At 37.8% G+C, this 20,584-nt stretch overlaps 1 protein-coding gene across 1 annotated transcript in view; it reads left to right on the top strand.

Annotated features, from left to right (window-relative positions):
* wdpcp (WD repeat containing planar cell polarity effector) overlaps window positions 1-20,584 on the top strand; it is a 70,507-nt gene that overhangs the window by 11,223 nt on the left and 38,700 nt on the right. The window contains 3 exon segments of the mRNA XM_056264312.1: window positions 15,802-15,888; window positions 16,915-16,959; window positions 19,988-20,038. Of these exon segments, the coding sequence (XP_056120287.1) occupies window positions 15,828-15,888; window positions 16,915-16,959; window positions 19,988-20,038 (157 nt within the window). The 5' untranslated portion in view covers window positions 15,802-15,827.

Raw genomic sequence — 20,584 nt, 5'->3', positions numbered from 1 at the left:
TGCTGCTAACTCTTGTTTGAGAGTGCTGGAAACTCCTGTACATGTTTGTGCCGATCTTCTCTGTCTCAAACTCTCTTTTTTTTCCCTTCTGTCTGAACTTTACAACTCTTGAACTCTCAATGGCCTCACTCTCCTGCTCTTTAACAACAATTGGAGTAGATTCTTCCTTTTCAGATCATCCCTGTCGGAATCTCCTCGTTTTTCACACTGTTCATTCCTTTCTCTTCTCATTTGACAGACAGACAGACCTGCCCCCCGGCCACGTCACTCACGCTACCCAACTTCATTTACGGCCCTGATTGACACCTCTTACACACGCGCTCGCACACACAGGCATACTGTAGATGTCTTCTCACATGAATAGTATTAGCTTTACCTCATTTTGAGCTGCTTGCCTGTCAGTCGCTATTATTTGCCTGCTGAATGTGAATAGAGGCCTCTCTCAAAGACACTCAGGCTGTTGTGTGTGTGTGTGTGTGTGTGTGTGTGTGTGTGTGTGTGTGTGTGTGTGTGTGTGTGTGTGTGTGTGTGTGTGTGTGTGTGTGTGTGTGTGTGTGTGTGTGTGTGTGTGTGTGTGTGTGTGTGTGTGTGTGTGTGTGTGTGCGCGCACGCACCATGGCGCCACTCTGTCCTTGTGTCTCTTCAGTGGCACCTTCATGTTGCGTGGTGTAGCCACTTGTCTCTCCCTTAATGACGACCTGGGAAAGTGGAGGAAAGAAATAGATGAGTGAACTGATATGATACGGTATAAATTGTATGAAGCTTTGGTATTTCAACTGCTAACCGCAGACAGATGGGAATATATAGACTAATTTAGATAATTTTTTTAAATCCAACCGTCTCCATTGACTTTGAACACTGTAAAAAAAACTTAACTCATTATTTTATGTTATCTTTTTGCATGTTTTTTTTTTTTAGTTTAACTAACTTATTTCGATAAGTTGAGGACAAGAAAACTTAAAATGTCTTGTTGTCTGGACAATCTAGTTATCTCTACACAAAAAAAATAAGTTGAAATAAATAAATTGCTAAAATATTTTTTACAGTGAAGCGTGAAGCTGCCTCCTTGTCATTTCTGACTTGTAACAAAAAACAAAACAATGTCTAAAAGCTGCTATGTGACACGGTGTACAGCAAACAAGCTAAAAAAAAAAACGGTAATAAGTTTTTATAAGCTGTCGTCCCCAAAAAACGAAAAAAACAACAAAAGTGGATACAGGCACTTGAGACAGAGCGCAACGTGTCATATTACTCTGAGAACTAGCCTACGCCCACTGGAGGGGAACGTAATCGGCGACAGGGATAGCTTAGCTTACAGAAATATAATATATAAAACTGACATTTGGATATTTGACTTACCAGTGACAAAATGTTGCTCTGTCTCTATGACTTTTGTTTAAGGAATCTTTACAAAAAGCAAAGCGAGATGGAAAGTTAAATTTTAAATTAAAACAATATTAAAGAAATATGTTCTGTTCTGATTTTTTTCTGATTACAGAAATGAAAAATGATTTGATTTATAATAAATTTATAGATTTTATTTTTGGATGTTTGTGCAGCCTAGAAAATGTCTGTCAAAATCTGATCACACTAGTGGTAAAATTATTGAAAAAGTACTGTTTAGAAGTTTGGGGTCAGATTTCTTTTTTTAAAGAAATTAAAATGTAACTTTTTGATCAAACTGACTGTAAAGACATTTATAATGTTACAACATATTTCTATTTCAAATAAATGCTATTCTTGCATTTTTGGCGGGGGTTTCTTGATCACCAAATCAGCATATTAGATTATATTCTGAAGGATCATGTGACACTGAAGACTGGAGTAATGATGCTGAAAATTCAGCCTTGCCATCACAGGTGTATCTTTGCTGACGTGGAAGCAGACAAAGACGGTGGTGAAGAGAACCCAAGTGCAGTTTATTTACAGTGTCCAAAAACATGAAACAAACCATGAACAAAAACTTGACTATAAATAGACCTGGCACATGGAACGGCATACGTATTTCAATACACGTATTTCAAAGGCAACTATCACACAACCAACCAACAAACACAAAACGAACAAAACAAGAACCAATCAGAACACGACACATGAAACAAGGGAACCAATCAGAACATGACACATGAAACGAGGGAACCAATCAGAACATGACACATTAGACAAGGGAAGCACATGACATGATCACATGAGGGCAGGGGGAACACATGACAAAACGAGGAACCAAAACATAAAAAGAAAAAAGAAAAAAAAGAAATAAAACATGAACATGAAACTAAACTCAAAACTACTGTAAACGTGACAACAGGAATGATGGGGACATAAAAATTGACAGGATGATGACAGAATGACTCATACCATCTTTAGGTGGTCAAGCTGGTCTAAGGTGGTCTACAAGTCCTAACCAGTTTGACAAAAATATTTGTCCAACAGTCCTTGGTTCCCCCCTTGGGCTACTTATCACTCTTATGGAGACCACTTCCCCCCTCCCTCTCTCTCTCTCTCTCTCTCTCTCTACATCATCTTCTTTCTCCTCTGTCTTATCACCCTCCCCACAGCACTCCTGGGCATCCTCCAGTATCCCATCTTGCCCTTCTGTAATCTGTGACACCATTTTGTCAGCACATCTACTTGTATGTTTGACTTCCCTGTTCCCCTTTCCGATTCTCTCTCCTAAAGTGTTTTCTATTGTTTTGTGTCTCTTTAATGTTAATGCTGATGGCCATGGCCAGGCTGTGCCCTAGAGGACTCTGATAAGAGCTGCCGCCTTTTCTGTTTTCTTTTTGTTGTACTGTATTATATTTTCACTTCAGTTGCTTCAGGTTGAGATACAGAAGAAAGAGAGAGGAAGAACAGAGATGATGATGCTGAAAGTCCACACACAAGAAGTATTCTATATATACATACATACAGTGCTTTGTGAAAGTATTCGTACCCCTTCATTGTTTTCACATTTCGATGTTGCTGCCTTATGTTAAACTTCTTTAAATTAATCCTTTTTTTCACATCAATCTACACTCCATACACTTTAATGACTAATCTAGAAAACAGGTTTGTCACAACTTCACAAATGTATTAAAAAGGAAAAACTGAAATAGGTATATTACATAAGTATTTGTACTCTTTACTCTGTACTTAGTTGAAGCACCTTTACAGCCTCAAGTCTTCTCGAATATATCAAGTATGATGCGACAAGATTTGTACATCTGGATTTGGTGATTTTCTGCTATTCTTCTCCTCAGATTATGTCAGGTTGGATGGGGACTGTCTATGGACAGCCATTTTTCAGGTTTCTCCAGAGATGTGCAATTGGGTTCAAGTTTAGACTCTGGCTGGGTCACTCAAGGACATTCACAGAGTTGTCCATAAGTCACTCTTGCATTGTAGGTGCTTTTTTTGTTGTTGACAAATTCCAAGTGGGTTTTTATTTGTCTTTTCTGAGGGGAGGCTTGAGTCTGGCCACTCTGCCATAAAGTCCAGATAATTGGAGTGTTGCAGTGATGTTTGTCCTTCAGTAAATTTCTCCCATATCCATTATATGATCATGGAGTTCAACCAGGGTGACCATCACCTTCTTGGTCACCACTCTAGTCAAGGCCCTTCTCCACCGATTGCTCAGTTTGGTCAGGAAGCCAGCTCTAGGAAGAGTTCTGGTTGTTCCAAACTTTTTCCATTAAGGATTATGGAGGTTACATTCTTCTGTGTGAACCTTCAATGCAGCAGAAATTTATTTTTAGTCTTCCCCAGATCTGTCCTCACACAATCCTGTCTCTGAGCTCTATAAGCAATTTAATTTGACCTCATGGCTTTGGTTTTTGCCTTGATATGCATTTTCAGCTGTTAGACCTTTTATTGAGAGGTTTCTGCCTTTCCAAATTAAACCCATTCAATTGAATTTGCACATGTTTACTTCACTCGAAGTGTAGTAACATCTACAAGCAAAATTAGAATGCTCCTGTCCCAGACTTATGTGAAAAAAAAGTAATTTAAAGTACATCATACAGCTGATAATACTGTATATGTCGCTGCGTGTCAGCCATACAAATCACAAAAAAATTATTTAGCCTTTAATTGTTGCTTCAAAGACACAGCATGCCTTGTTGAATTCACCTTACAATAACTTCAATTGAAATTTTGTGTGAAAAAAACTTTAAATAGGCTACAATAAATAAACTACAATATGTATAATTTAATAAGATATGGGGCCTACATTTGGACACAGATTTATCCTTACAATAATTTTGCCTGCTCATCAGGCTGGCTATCCGACACTCTCCATATGAAAGAGGAACATTAACACCTTTGTCCAGCAACTGTCCCTCCAACCCCCCACAGGCTATCGGAGTCTGAGGCTGACTTAACACAAAGAGAAGTCGCAATTCACACTTAAATCGCTATTCTAGACAGTGTTGATAATGAAGGAATTAAATTATTTAAGTTACATGTAGCCTATAGTGATATTTCTGTCATAAAAGTTTATTACTAAATATTTCATTATTTCAATAATTGATTAAATAAAACTGGTTTGGGACAGCTTTTTCCAAGCAAAACTAAATATAATCTGAAAAAACGCTTGTTAATTTGTTGTCATGAACAAAATGTTCAACTCAATATTAAAGTCTACAGGGATCTTTGGATCCTTACAACCAGGCATGCAATTTGTGAATTAAGTTTTTATTTTATTTTGTATTATTCAAATAAATATCGAAACACGGTGCTTCGTGGTAATGCTGCTAAATTAAATAACATTTATATAATAATTATGAACTTAAATGAAACAATATCGCAACATTTCGACAAATACATTATTTGATCTGTTTTTACATTTTAATTCAGGGCGATTTAGCCTACATTTAATTAGAGCGAGATTTTCACCCTTGTCTTGTTATTTTCTCATTGGGAAGCGCTTACATTACATGTTTGAGTAGATCCTCTGTAGGCCTACCTCTCGTTTTCATATGGATTAGCCTACATAATCAGATAACATTTATTAGCCTAAATATTTAGACATTTAAAGGCTTAGACATAGCCGATTTCTTATCGTGACTGAGCTGAAGTGGCTTTCGGTTCATTTTTGTGACGCGCAGTTCCCGAAGACAGAGACTACAGATATACTGTTTTTGTCGTTAGCCTAATATGAATACAAGTTTACAGTTTTGAACGATGTAAGCTACTCTACTCTTATCTGTATGACCAAAAAATTACGGAGTCGCCTATTAAGTTATTTTAGCTGTAATAATGAGAAAAATAAATTAATCTAAATGAACGCTCCGCCGCGTTTGTCGAACACTAACTCACCATGCCAGAATAAAACCCGACTTTAGAAAAATGCATAGGGCCACTCGGCGTGGTGTGCCAAAACACTTAATTATAAACTTCAATATTTCATTCAAAATAATCTCAACACGCTTTGTGAAATTTTGAAAAGCCGTGCATGCATTAGGGCCACTGGAACTAATGAACAACTGAAACGCTGGTTTTGATTTTATTGTTTGTCGTTTAAACGTGCCTGTTGCATATCTCTATTTTATATATTTGATATTGGTGAAGTAGCCTATAGCATTGATTAACTGTGGAGGGAGGGGTGTGGGGATTAAAATAATTCAGCAGAAGCAGGGATGTTTAGACCAGAAGGAAATCCCTGTCCCCCCTGGCAAATCACACTTTACTTAAAACCATGTTTTTAAAACTCTGGGTTGTAGGGAACAGACCTCTCTGCCATGCGCGCGCACGGTTTGGAGCACAATATCTGTCTCGCATGCACGCTCGATCTAGATAGATTACGGGATATTTTAACTAATTTGCGGTATAACTAGTCGATCACGAGTGGCTCAAGCAGGTAGATCTATAGATAAACTATATCTTTCAGGAATTTGACCGACCGGGTTGACACTTCAGCGTGAGAAATCGGGGGTGTGGCGTGAGAGCCTGGAATCAAATAAAAAAAAATATATAGCCTATATACACTCACCGGCCACTTTATTAGGTACACCTGTCCAACTGCTCGTTAACACTTAATTTCTAAGCAGCCAATCACATGGCGGCAACTCAGTGCATTTAGGCATGTAGACATGGTCAAGACAATCTCCTGCAGTTCAAACCGAGCATCAGTATGGGGAAGAAAGTTGATTTGAGTGACTTTGAACGTGGCATGATTGTTGGTGCCAGAAGGGCTGGTCTGAGTATTTCAGAAACTGCTAATCTACTGGGATTTTCACGCACAACCATCTCTAGGGTTTACAGAGAATGGTCCGAAAAAGAAAAAACATCCAGTGAGCGGCAGTTCTGTGGGCGGAAATGCCTTGTTGATGACAGAGGTCAGAGGAGAATGGCCAGACTGGTTCGAGCTGATAGAAGGGCAACAGTGACTGAAATAACCACTCGTTACAACCGAGGTATGCAGCAAAGCATTTGTGAAGCCACAACACGCACAACCTTGAGGCGGATGGGCTACAACAGCAGAAGACTCCACCGGGTACCACTCATCTCCACTACAAATAGGAAAAAGAGGCTACAATTTGCAAGAGCTCACCAAAATTGAACAGTTGAAGACTGGAAAAATGTTGCCTGGTCTGATGAGTCTCGATTTCTGTTGAGACATTCAGATGTTAGAGTCAGAATTTGGCGTAAACAGAATGAGAACATGGAACCATCATGCCTTGTTACCACTGTGCAGGCTGGTGGTGGTGGTGTAATGGTGTGGGGGATGTTTTCCTGGCACACTTTAGGCCCCTTAGTGCCAATTGGGCATCGTTTAAATGCCACGGCCTACCTGAGCATTGTTTCTGACCATGTCCATCCCTTTATGGCCACCATGTACCCATCCTCTGATGGCTACTTCCACCATGTCACAAAGCTCTAATCATTTCAAATTGGTTTCTTGAACATGACAATGAGTTCACTGTACTAAAATGGCCTCTACAGTCACCAGATCTCAACCCAATAGAGCATCTTTGGGATGTGGTGGAACGGGAGATTCGCATCATGGATGTGCAGCCGACAAATCTGCGGCAACTGTGTGATGCCATCATGTCAATATGGACCAAACTCCCTGAGGAATGCTTCCAGCACCTTGTTGAATCTATGCCACGAAGAATTGAGGCAGTTCTGAAGGCAAAAGGGGGTCCAACCCGTTACTAGCATGGGGTACCTAATAAAGTGGCCGGTGAGTGTATATAGGCTATATATAATTTATTTTTTTACAGAACTGCTTTTGAAATTACGATTGGTAGCCTATTATTATACAGATGCAAAGTCGTTCTGTTGGATACTATTTTGTTTCTTAGTGTAAAATGGAAATGCATGATAATTGTATTTTATAAATATAAGCAAAAAAACTGTATGGTGTAACAGAGTTTTAGAGCTAGACAAATCTAAATAAATATAAAATTTACAGCAGACCATGTTTGTGCGGGATTTGAACCCGTGTCATCTTGATGATGAACCGTAAGTTCTACCGCTCGGCTATGATTTTTCTCACTGAGAAATACCCAAACGTCTGTTTCTCACATGAGCGAGAAAACGTTTTGTCTTGACTTTAGCCTGTGAGTGTAGGCCTATACTTTAGCCTTTTACAGTTTTAAAAGATTATATCTTATATAGATTATACCAACAATTTGTTGTAGGCTTATTTGGAAATTACCATAACTTGTAGTATTTCATCCTTAGGCTACTGTTAATAGACATTAGCCCCACTTACGTTTTGCTAAATGTCCCTTTGCGCCACCTGGCGGTCATTTCGCGTACGACTTTGAAATGCGACTGGTTTATTTTTACCGTGGTGGATGGCTAAAAGGTGTGACTAAAAATGTGCTTTTGGCTTTCATTTATATTTTGATTGTTTGTATATATATATATATATATATATGTGTGTGTGTGTGTATATAAATATTTATTTATTTATATATATATTGTCCTTGCATTCTTTCTTGTGTGACACCCCTGAATGAAAGGCTCATTAGTATGCAGTCTGCTCAGGTGAGAACTGCCTAATTATTCATGAGGGGGTTGGGCCGTTCCGCCCATCCGCATATTGCCTTTGCAAACAAAAAAATGTTTTTCACAATTTAAAACAATCTATTGTTTTATGTGAATGATTAGGCAGAATGATTTTCAGATCAATTTGAAGCAAAAACTCTAGGCGACAACATCCACTTGTCAAAAGTCTTGTGGACAGATATTTAGTATGTTATTTGTGGCCTTATATTAGAAACTTTATTTTTTAGTTTTTTCAATAACCACGCATAAACAATATTCTCTCAAAAATACAAACATGTACATACATGTTGATAACATATTATGGTAGCCCTGTGTGTGCTATATAGAGTGTAATTTCACCTGTGCCATTAATATGTTTATAAGCAACTGAAAAAAGCACAAATGTCAGAGCATGCCAAAACATCTCAAGGACCCCGAAAACACCTTAGACCCCAGAGGGTTAACAATGCAGCAACAACAAAACGTGAAAAAAAATTAAGGGCTATTAATACTTTCGCAAGACGCTATCATATATATATATATATACTATATGTATATATGGAACGTTTTGTTTTACAATGTAAATTACACACACCATGTCAACAACGCAAATTTTGAAGCTGTTATTTTTATTTTATAACTAAATGAGAATGTTTGGGGTGTGAGTTTGTGCAGTTGATGTTGTAGAACCAAACATCTCAAGTATCGTCAAAATATGTTCACCACACAGACCTTATTTTACTCATTCATTGAAAACCCCTTTGGAAAATCTAGAGTGAACCAGTGGCGAATTACTCTTCTGGGTTTTGACGTCATCCCTGTAGCACTGTAAAAGAGAAATTGATTGATAGATTGAGCATTGTTACAGTGTTTGTCTTGTTGTCCGATTGTTTTGTATATTGTAAGTTGCTTTTTACACAGAAAGCTTTTTTTTGCATTTTAAATAGCAAGACACAGGGCAGTGGAATTTGACAGAAAAGTTGTCAGTGCGAAAATTCAACACTAGCCTGCTGTCAATGTGTGTAATGTGTGAAACCTAATAACGTGTACCAAAATCACAGCAAGTGTCAGGAAAGGGGTGTTATGATTTTTTTGAAAGGGGAAGAGTAGGAGGTGAAGGGTTAAGATGAAATTAAAATGCCTTTTTGAGTGGTGTTTGGGCGGGGGCTGCAGATCTTCACCTCTGGCGGTTTCCATTGTCTATAATTTCAGCTGTCAGTCCAGGTTAGATGGGACACTTTTACTTGTGTCTTTGACTAAAGAGAGTTTAGAAGAGAGAGAGGGAAAGTCAAGAGAGGACATGTCTGCTTTTCCCTCACTCATCTCCTGAAATCAGCAGGTGCATCTCTCTCCACTCTCCGTTATGACCCTGATAGGGGCATGGGGTCACCAGGGGTCAATCACTTGCTGATGATTTTCTTTCCGTCTTTTCCCGCTGCAGTCAGCTAAACTGCACTGGTTATCTGCGCTCGCCCTGCTGCACGTGAATTCACCGACCTGACCTTTTTAATTTCATCTGACATTTTTTATTATTCAATTTGCCCTGTATTCTCGCACGTCGCTAAGGTCCTGTTGCTTTGAAAAAAGTCAGATGAAATAGAATATAAAAATGTAGAGTTGCCTGATTGCATTAAATAAATTGAAGGATGGAGGTGTGGATGATAATTGACTATGAAGGGCAGAACTAAAGGTACAGTTAAAATGAGAGTGCCATAAATGAGGAATGATAAATTTAATCTCGGCCTGATTAAATAAGTGAAAAGAGGAACGTCTCTTTGGGGTCAACCATTGGGCAAACAGAAAGATTGCCTGACGGACTCGTCCTTTGCTCAGGTTGAATATTAATGTGAATATGTCTGTGTTAGAGAGAGAAAAAGAGGGAAAAAGCACAGATAAGACTTTGATAAAGATTCGTTTTCCCAGGGATTTAATTATGTTGCCTTTTAAATTGGAGCAGGACCGGAGGGCCAGATGCTCCTTGTCCTTGTTGTAAAACATTCTCAGTACTGTTTGACTTTAAAGTTCACCTGCTTTGACAAATCTAATTTGTAATTTAGAGACTCACGGCAAGCGTACAAGTGCAACATGCTTTTCATAGGCCTCCTTAAAGGGTTAGTTCACCCAAAAATGAAAAATTTGTCATTAATTACTCACCCTCATGTCGTTCCAAACCCATAAGTCCTTCGTTCATCTTCATGTCAAATGTCAAAAAAAATTGTTTGACAACTAAATGTCAAAGCCCAAAAAGGTAGTAAAGACATCGTTAAAATAGTGACTACAGTGGTTCAACCTTATCGTTATGAAGTGACGAGAATACTTTTTGTGCGCAAAAAAACAAGTAAAAATAAAAACTTTATTCAACCATTTCTTCTCTTCTGTCAGTCTCTGACGCTGTTCACATTGTAAACAGTGCAGTGCTTCCGGGTTCAACTTCAGAACGCCGTCACTCCAGAGAACATATCTCCACTGCTCTAGAGTCCTGTGGCGGCGTGCTTTACACCAATGCATCCAACGCTTTGCATTGCACTTGGTGATGTAAGGCTTGGATGCAGCTGCTCGGCCTTGGAACACCTGAATTCAATGATTTGGAGGGGTGTCCCAATACTTTTGGTAATATAGTGTAAATCCTTGCTGAATAAAAGTGTTAATTTCTTTAACTTTAATTTCGAAAAAAAATGGTACTGCCCCCAAACATTTGAACTGTAGTGTATACATCAAACATAATGCATAATAACAAAAAGTAGTTATATATCAGATTTTTAGAGAAATTACCACTTATACATCATAATACCTAATTTTATGGTGATGCACGCTTGGTAGGTTTGGCTGATTGACTGAGGTCAAAGTCTCAACTGCTCTCTATCTGATTCCTTTGAACAGATCTTAGGTAGACTTACTTGGTTCCTCAGCTCACCCCAATGTTTAGACAGGCTGTAGTAGACGTCTACCTGAGGGGCTGATATACGGCTAGAAGAGGTAGAGAACATGTTGGCCTCAGGATTAGAGTTAGTTTGACAGCTGCCTAGCATGGTTCCTGTAAGTTTACATGTGTCCAGAAACAGCCACAGACATGAATCTCTCTGATAGGAGTTTACTAATTAAAAAATGATCCTATCCTTTTGATGAGAAATTTATTGATTGCTTGGTAAGGTAAGGTTAGCATAGGTGTTCAGCTGCGGTGCTTATGAACAAGACAGGTTCAGGTCAAGGTTCAGTAATTTCAAATAAAGCAGAAATGTTGGAATTATAAATACAGTTCTTCTAGTTTGCATGCCCCTTGCAGAACTGGTTGGTCTAAGTTTTTTTAATTAGATGATGGGGGTAAATTGTACATATATTTTGTCTTCTTGGAAACGTAACTATCATGTAGCTTCTAAAGGGCAGTGCTAAATGAAAAAAAAGAAGATATTTAAACAAATTAGAAAATGCACAACCCACGGCTCGTAATGCATTGTGTTGCCATCTTGAGCATCAGTGAATGTTTTCACCTTCATCTAATAGTTGTTTAGAGTCCCTCAATTGTTCTCAGTGTGAGAAGATGGATCTCAAAATCATACAGTCACTGTTGAAAATGGTTTAAATGTGCAGAAGATGGTAGAAAACCAAAGAATGTGAGGAAACTTGAGGATTTTCTGGATAACAGTGCTCAGTTTAACTGGACAAACAAGGGTCTCAAACAACTATCACAAAAGACAAAAACAATCATTCATCATCCAGGTAATGACTCACTGTTTCTAGATTCTAGTTTGTTTGTGCAAATTCTGTTATTTTGTCTTGTGGACTGTATGTCAAAATCTGTTATTTGAAACAGCTTATCCAGGACCTTACTAATTAAAAAATAACATGCCATTTTTATGATCCCTCAATGTTTTTTAATATTATCTTGCATATTCTGTAACGGTTATGTAAACTTATGAACAGAACTGTTTTTATTTCTTTAATACATGTTCTACATATTAAATATGTAATATCTCTTTATTTACAGACCTCTTATGGACACTAGTTTTTTGACAAGCTTTTAAGATTTTAGGTCTAGGTTAACACATACACATGCACACACACACACATTGTGTTTTCATTTTTTCTGGGGACTTTCCATAGACATAATGATTTTTAAACTGTACAAACTGTATATTATATCCCCTTACACTAACCCTACCCCTAAATCTACCAGGGCACACAGAAAACTTTCTGCATTTTTACCTTTTTCTAAAAAACATCACTTAGTATGATTTATAAGCTGTTTACGTCATGGGGACCAAAAGATGCCCCGACATTTTGTATATTGCAGTCATTGTGGGGACATTTTGTCCCCATAATGTAGGGTTTACCAGGCCACAAACACACACACTGGAGGAGACCTGCACATGATTTGTTCTGGAGCTCTTTTGAGAGAATGTGAGTTCTCTCTCTCAGCTCTCACAGAGATCAAAGACAAACCTTTTACAGCTAAATCAACCATCACACACAACCATACAAACAAGCCGCTAAATGCTGCCCAGGGAAGGGGAAATAGATCATTTATTTCTGTTTTTTGTTTATTTTATTTTTATTCATAAATGGGTTGGCTCTCTCACACATTCACACTATAGACACAGAAGAGGCCTGTCACAGACAGATGATACACTTGTCAGATTTCTCAAAGGATCACTCAAGTGTTTTTCAGAAGCATTTACACATTTCTCTCCTTACTCTATTTAGGAGAGCTGGCCGGTCTCAATGAGAGGAGAACCAGAAATGCAAATGCAGATTTAATCTCATGCCCTGGACAAAAACTATCCCTTCCTCAACAAACTAACATCCTCTGCTACACACACCTGAAGCAAGTGAAACAATCACTAAGAACTCTCAGACAGCTAATTAAACAATCAATCACAATTTCTCAAAAAACAACAAAAAACACTTGATGATGAGCAGTCCCTAAAGCTGCGATTCAGTGTGTGGCGTAGAAAGGGTTGTGTTCGTCCCACTGGCTGACCTCTCTTTTGTTCTTCCTCAGATCAGTAAATACTGCTTCTTAATTTGCTCGCGCATGGCACAATAAAAGCCCATTAACTCATGCAAATGTGTGGCCACTTCAGCAGCTTGCCACGGCCGGCTGGCGCTGCTGTGGTCACGATACTGTGGCATCTGCAGCGCGGCACTTTGGGACGTGCCCGCTGACACCGTGAACGAGCGCACAGGGAACGCTGTGTCTCCGGTGAGTGCCAGGAAGGCAGTGTGCGCTGTGTTTTGATAAGCAGTCTTGCTAATTTACCATTCAGGTCATTCGCATGTCTTAATTTAGGTGGAACAATGAGACCAATTGTCTCTTTTTTTTGTTTCACGTGAAGTGCTTCTCCGGCCTGTCTAGCGAATCGCAGCCTTGCGTCGCCCTGATGTCAAAAGTAAAGATGCAATTCTGTCTCATTCTCAAGCTTATCTTGGCCTATTTGAAACAGGGTCATCAAAAATGAGCCTTCCGTCTGACTGTCCATCTTAAAGTGTGAATTGAAGCTTCTTCCCTCTGTGGAGAAATTGGGTTTCTGTCGGGGAGAGAGAAAGAGCTGACTCGCTCTAAAAGCTGGTGAGAAGATGAAAGAATCCTCTTATGTCAGTAAACTTGTTAAGAGGCTGTGCTGGGGACAGCGTTTTCCCAACATTTTTTTTTTTTTTTTTTTTGGTTTAGCGTTATTTCATATTTGTGGTAAATTTTATTTATTTATTTAGGAAAGTGGCAGAATTTGTTGCCCTTCTCTCTTTCTCTTTCTCCCTCTCCCCCTCTGTTAGCCCAGGCCTCGAGATAAGACTTGGCATGCTCAGCGCTAACCCTGTGACACAGACAGAAAGCAGAGATGCTGCTCTTCCTTCAATATGACATTAGATTTATTTTTTTCTGCAACCTTTAGCCATCCAAACAGGTCACACGGATGGATAGACGGCTGGACCAAGAATATTTGAAAGTTATGTTTGGTCACAGTCAAACTCCATGTTTTTGCTGAAGCAGTCAGTGCATATGCTCCACACTGTTTCGCTCATATGGGTGTCGAAAATTCTTATCTGGCATTCCCTGATCTCATTTCCATGTCTTTTTACACAATTATTTTCTGTGATTCTCCACTATCACTCATTAGCCATGTTTCCATCCACCTATTTTTATGCAAATTTTAGGATATCGTTAAAAAAAACACTGGATGGAAACGCCAAGATGCGCTTAAATTAAAAAAAATGATATGCAATATTTTTTTTATCCGATAAGAAGACATGCGCATAAACTATGATGGAAACACATTTACTGAATAAATCCTTCAATACTCAACAAAAAACCTCACATGACTTTGCCTATGTGATTGAGTATGTGATTGTATCAGTTTCATTGTACAGCATTCTGAAATGCCTGAGCCAAGGTCTGTCATCAGAATTATTTGGTATGATGACCTCCCAGAAGTGTCTCACATGATTGCGTTCCCAAACCCCAGACATCCGAACGCAAGATAACATGACAGCGTTTATTGCATTTCATCTGCAAGCTCTGAAGCTCAAGTCATTTATGATGGATGAAAAAAGAGCCACAGTGGGTTCCCTGATTGCTGCAACTTCCATTTTTATTACAGGAAATTTTCTAGGAAGTGACGATTTTGTTCCTTTAAACACATGAACGGTGCATTATTTGCAAATATTTTATATATTCCAATTTTGTGCATAAGTTAAATTCACAACTTTGGATGGAAACACAGCTATTTACTGCTGGAAGTGTTTACTTTTTGATATACAGTATTACGATGCTTTAAATAACATCTGGGATATTTCATGCCGCTTTGTCATGTCTAGATACATTTTTAATACTATTTAATCAAATAAATTAAAAATAAAACACTAATTCTAAGTGAATTTAGGAATAACAAAATTACAATGTACAGTATGAAATTAGCTAAAGATTACATGTGACAGTGTTATTTACTTGAGTGTTTTTAAAAGATAAACTTTAATTGAGCACTATATATGTAAAAAATACGTTACATTAAAAAAATCTCTAATATTAGCTGATAAATGATGCGGTACCAATATTTTGTGCGTCTCTAGATAAAAGTGTGTGCTAAACGAATAAATGTTATTAGCAATTAAAGTGGATAGTATACAAAATGAGATTGTTACTAATAAATAGGCAAAAGCAGCTTGGTTTCTTGTGATTGTTTTTTGGGTAACATGTCCACCATCTGCTACTGACTGGCATCTAATGTTTGTGTAGGAATGAATATACAAATCTTTTTGAATGCCATCTGTATGAGAAAGAAAGAGTGTGTATGTTTGTGTCTTTGTGTTGTAGCCCACTGGTCCAGGGAGTTGTCACAGAGTGTGTGTGTGTGGAGGAGACAGAGGTGCGTTCACCTTGTTGAGACGTGCAGAGGTGTTCCACACTGCGCTGGCACCTGGCACAGAGCTCTGGCTCAAACCCAGACACACACCAGGAGCGAGTGTGTGTGTGTGTGTGTGTGTTTGAAGAAAACAGAGAGTGTGTGAGGGGTGTCATAGTCTGGTGTGTGTGCCAGCATGTTGAGTCAGTAAGCACCCTTGAGATGCATATGTTTATCTGTGTAGAGTATTCATCTTTTTTCATTCCCTTTAAGTTAATGTGTTTTTGCATGTGTTCAGAACTCAAATCGCTCCTCTTTTTATTTTTTTGGACCGAAGGTGCCAAAAACTAGTTACAGTCTGAAAACAATCCTTCCTATCTCTCCAGCTCTCTGTGGTGATATGAAAGGCACAGTGCAGGGCTCTTGTTGCATATCTCCACTATTGTTCTGTCTGCCTTTCCTCTTTCTCACTGGCTTTCTCCCTGTTTAGACAGTCTCCTGTTTGAGTTCGATCAGATGTCGTTCTGCCTGGCGGAGCTGCACTTGTGGTCCTTCAGGAACAGCCTGCATGTCCCAGGTAATTAAAACACACTGAACGTCTCTCTTTTACACATTTTGTTGCCTCTCATGTCTGTTCCTGCTATCTTCCCTTTAATGTCTTCTTTTCTTCTCATTAAATGTGCCCGTTTGCCTCTCTCTGAATTTGTCCTCTGTAATAATGAATATTAGTTCTTTCAGAGCCGGTTAAACTGCTGTGTCATACACTTATGTAGGTTATTATTATTACACCAGAACAGTTAGTCTTTTGATTAGAGACGTTCTATGGCCTATAATTAAATTTATGGCATACATAATTATATCTTTTAAGAGGCAGTTTGTGATAAATACTTCATAATGCACAACATTTCAATTTGTCATGACTAGTTGTTTATTGGTGCTTTATAGTAAAAATCCTCACATCCTCTGCTCCTGTTTTAACCTTTTTGAATGTTTGTTCCTTCTTTACCCTTTGGTTCTTCTCCTTGGGTATTCTGGTATACTGGAAGTGTGTGTAAGAGCAATGTGTATTTTGCTTTTTCTCACAGACGAGTCCAGTTATCAGTTATTTGGAAAATCCTGTGATAGCATGTTGTCGCAGATTGTACGCATGCATGTTTTTGTACATGCGTTATATTGTGTTCTGCAATCTGTTTGCAAGCATTTGTATGTGATTGGAGCTCTATCGCCTGTAGCCAGCCCTCCTGACCTGTGCATTGAGTGACAGAGAGAGAGAGCGAGCAAGGGAATGAAACACGCGGTGAATCCGCCAGTGTGAATGAATGAAAACTTAAAAAAATTATGCATGGATGGAAATGGTGTAGTCCATCTTTATTTGTAATACCATGTCAGAAGTACACAGTCTATGAAGAGTAAATCAATAGTAAATCCAATGCAAATTCAAACATTATAGGTGCTCACATGTTTTTCGTAATGTACATGCACCTTTTGAATTCTTCTAGACAGGACTTATTTTAGCTGTTTGTCGCTAACAAACCAGTGTTTCATTTTGTATTTGAAGTGAACTCTGACCTCTTCTTCCCTCTTTTGATTTGCCTTTTCACAGATACAGACATTGGCACATACCAACTCTATGAAAAAGGAGAACCAGGTATGCTGCATCTTGTGATTTTCTTAAATATATCATTCATTTACAATCCTTATTTTTTCATGAAATTTGATCATAACCTTTTTGTCATTCAAAATTTTCAAAATAGTAAAAACCAATAACATGCAAGAATAAATGGCTATACAAAATAAGAACTTTTAGTTCATTCTTCCTGTCTGTACTACAGTATTCTGTAAATGTCTTCATTGAAGTTCACTGAATGAGAACATCACTTCAGTGTATTTTCCTCGTGTTATTCAACACCAGATACTCTCACAGAACCCGTCATTCACATAGTTCTACAAATCTCTCTGCACCTTTTTAATATTTTTTTATTAAATCAGTATTTAATTTGATTATACCTTACCTATTCAATTTTGAAAGATTTACCCCTAAAATAAGTGTAGAAAAAGCTGAAAAAAGGTCTGCTTCTCACGTGGGCCTGCTCATAACTGTTACAGATGTTCTCTAAATGCTTCTGGGCAAATGAAGTGCCACCAGGTTTCTTGAGGTTGTTTTTTATGTGTCACAGATTAAACATTTAATAATCTGGACCCCTCATGAGAGGACACAGCCAGCTCTGAAATGTGAAAAGCTTATTGATTAAAACAATGACAAAACTATTTTATTCATTTTTAATACTTCAGACTTGAGACTTGAAAGGTTTTGTTTGTTCCAATGTTTTATATGATAACGTCTGAGAAAACACAAAGGCTTTGATGTTTAAAGACTTTGAGATGGCTGAAGTCTCAGATATTTAAGAAGGGGGAATGTAATAATGCAGTGTTAGTTTATTTCACATGCCTGTTTATTAATAGAGATCAAAATTTGTATGTTAAATCTGTAAAAACCTCATTCTGTTAATGTGTGTTCATATGAGTGATCATTTCTGTATTATTATGAAATCAATCTCAATCTCTGATGGTAATTTATTTAGATATTTTATCTCTCATCTCCCATTTATGATTCACACAAGGAATGAAACATGACTCTGAATTACTTTAATTATCTTTATTTAACCTGCAGTGTATAATTTATACTTTATAGAGCAGGCTATAAAATCAATATTATTTTATAAATGGAGTTTCTGTTTGAATGTGGGACCTGCTGTTTCTCATGGCCTCCAGCAGAGGGTGAAGGAGACCCATGCTTCTGTGAGGAAGGGGGCTCTTCACCCCTCTATCCCATAGCAGATGTGTGTGTCTGGGGCAGGCAGGGGCAGAATGGCAGAATCTGATTAGCAGCAGTAATCCTGGAGCTGTCCAGCAGGTCCAGGCCTCCAGCAGAGAGAGGCAGTGCTCCTGTAGAGCAAGGCAGGGAATGGGGCCGTCTGGTTGGGCCATTGAGGGCTAGAGATCTGGGACTCTAGGGTGAGATGGGGCTATAGCATAGAGAAGAGAGAGCATGCTGACAAAGCAGGAGTTTGGTCTTGCCTCAGTCATTTCCGTCTGTCGGGATACCTGTCCCTCTGACTGTATGAGTCAGTGTTTTTCTCTTTCTGGCAAACACACACATTGGGGTGAGACTACAACTTAGTGAATATATGCTGAGAAAGGCATTTGAGGGAGTGTTTACACATACTTGGGTGTTGCTTAAACTATGGGCACTTTTATGTGGCAGGAAATTTATTTTTATTAAAAATGTTTTTGTTTTTTTAAGGTTACATTAAAAATGTCTTAGAAATGTCATACAATTTCTTCGTTTGCTTTGCTAATGTTCATATATTTTATATTTTTAGTCACAGATTTTATATTTTTTGTTTTGTATATAAATATAAAGTATATAAAAAAGTATATCAAACTTTTGATCTTAAACAATGAAAGTTCACTGTAAAACTATTAATTATTACATTTAAAAAACTAGAATATTTTAAACAACGAGTGAAACAGACAAACAATTTTAATATCCAGTGTATGAAAATAAATGTATATAATTTTTTTTAAATGTACCATCACTTGTGACTTCCATCACACCCAACAGGTCTGCCACTAAAGTTTAAAGTTTACTTTGCAGCCAAGGACACAAAAGTGTCAGTCAAGAGCAATGAAGTGCCATTAAGATAAATATCAATTATGTTTAATAACAGTACTTTCATTATCCGTCATTTCCAGTAAAGGTAGTATTTTGTCAAATTAAGCAAAACGTGTGAAATTATTATTTAATTTAGTATTCTATAAAAATTTGCATTTGAAGGACAAAGGAGTCTGCATTTTTGTATAAAAAATATTTGGTATGTCATTTTCATCACAAAAAGCTAATAAATGCAATAGTTGATTTGGAATGTGGTGGGTTTCATAGATGTGAATACATAGATGCCTCATTAACGGCTGTTTCTGTGGGCCGCCGTAAGACATCCGCCATATTGTAACGATCAAAGCCGGTCCATGAACATTCAAGAGCAAATTGACTGAGTGTCTGCAACCATAGTTAGACGCATGTATGAATATCTATATCTGCAATAGAAAAACTAACACAATACAACAAGACAAAGACGTCAGCTAACACGACGTTAAAAAGTTACCATAGTAAAAGTAAAGACATTAAAAAGTATCATAGTAAAAACCTGCAATATTGAGTTAAGTATAAAAACACAAACCAAAACATTTTCACCTGTGAAAGGTTATCCCATTTCTCTTGGAGAATTTAAATCTCGTTGGTTTCACAACCAGAAACTGCGCAATGTTGTGGCATCATTGATTCTTACTGTGAGTGATGACATGCTGACCGTTCCAAGATGGCAGGATGTGTCTGGAGCGGTCGAATATGGAATCTACGTATACATATCTATGGTGTAAATGACAGTGGTGGAAGTGAGTTCATGACTCAAGAAAAAATAAATTCTTCTGTGATGCATTATATTTTTAGTAGATAGATTAAACTGGTTAGCATGTGAAAATTGTTTTAATTGCGTTTACTTTCTACAAAGGGCCAAAACACCCATATATGCACATAAAACTCGCTTTCACATTCTTTCGGAAGATTAAAAAAACATAAAAAATGTTCTTACAATGTTTTCTTCTTCTTTGTGCAGCCTCTCCTACAGATCAGCATTACTACAATGAGAAACAGCAGTTTGCAGACAGTAAGTAATCCATCATCAAACAATTAACCTTCATGTCAATGATCATATTAGCTCATATTAGCTAGAACATTGGTTTGCATGTTTCTAAAGCAAAAGCAACACTCATCTGATTCCTAATTTAAATTTTACTTCAGATGCCTGGAAAATGAAGTGCCCCATTAGAGCAAATCTGACAAATATTAAACATCACTCCATTATCCCTCCACTTCTTCAACCCTCATGAGCCTGATGCAAACATTAATGAAGAAGAATGGAATGAAAAAAATGCTGCATAAGGCTACAGTCACGATGATGGACAATTTGATGACGTTTTATCAAGCTTTTGCACAATAAATAGTAAATAGAACAAGTACAGCCCATTAATGTAGTTTATTATAGGTTTATTTTATTTTAACCTATAATTTATTTTTAGTTTATTTTATCTCTAATTTATGTCTTTTTCACATCAGTTATGATGTTGTCAGTGTTCACTTCCAGTATGGCCAGTGCCTTCCCACTGTGATGCCCAGTTACCTCCTACCCACTCACACTGCTGGTGGGGTAACT

Source organism: Rhinichthys klamathensis, unplaced genomic scaffold, assembly GCF_029890125.1.
Source record: "Rhinichthys klamathensis goyatoka isolate OS25496 unplaced genomic scaffold, OSU_Roscu_1.1 h1tg000220l_1, whole genome shotgun sequence".
NCBI classification, from domain to species: Eukaryota; Metazoa; Chordata; class Actinopteri; order Cypriniformes; family Leuciscidae; genus Rhinichthys; species Rhinichthys klamathensis.
The sequence above is the reverse complement of the archived record's forward strand: the minus strand, read 5'-3'. Positions and strand labels throughout refer to the sequence as shown.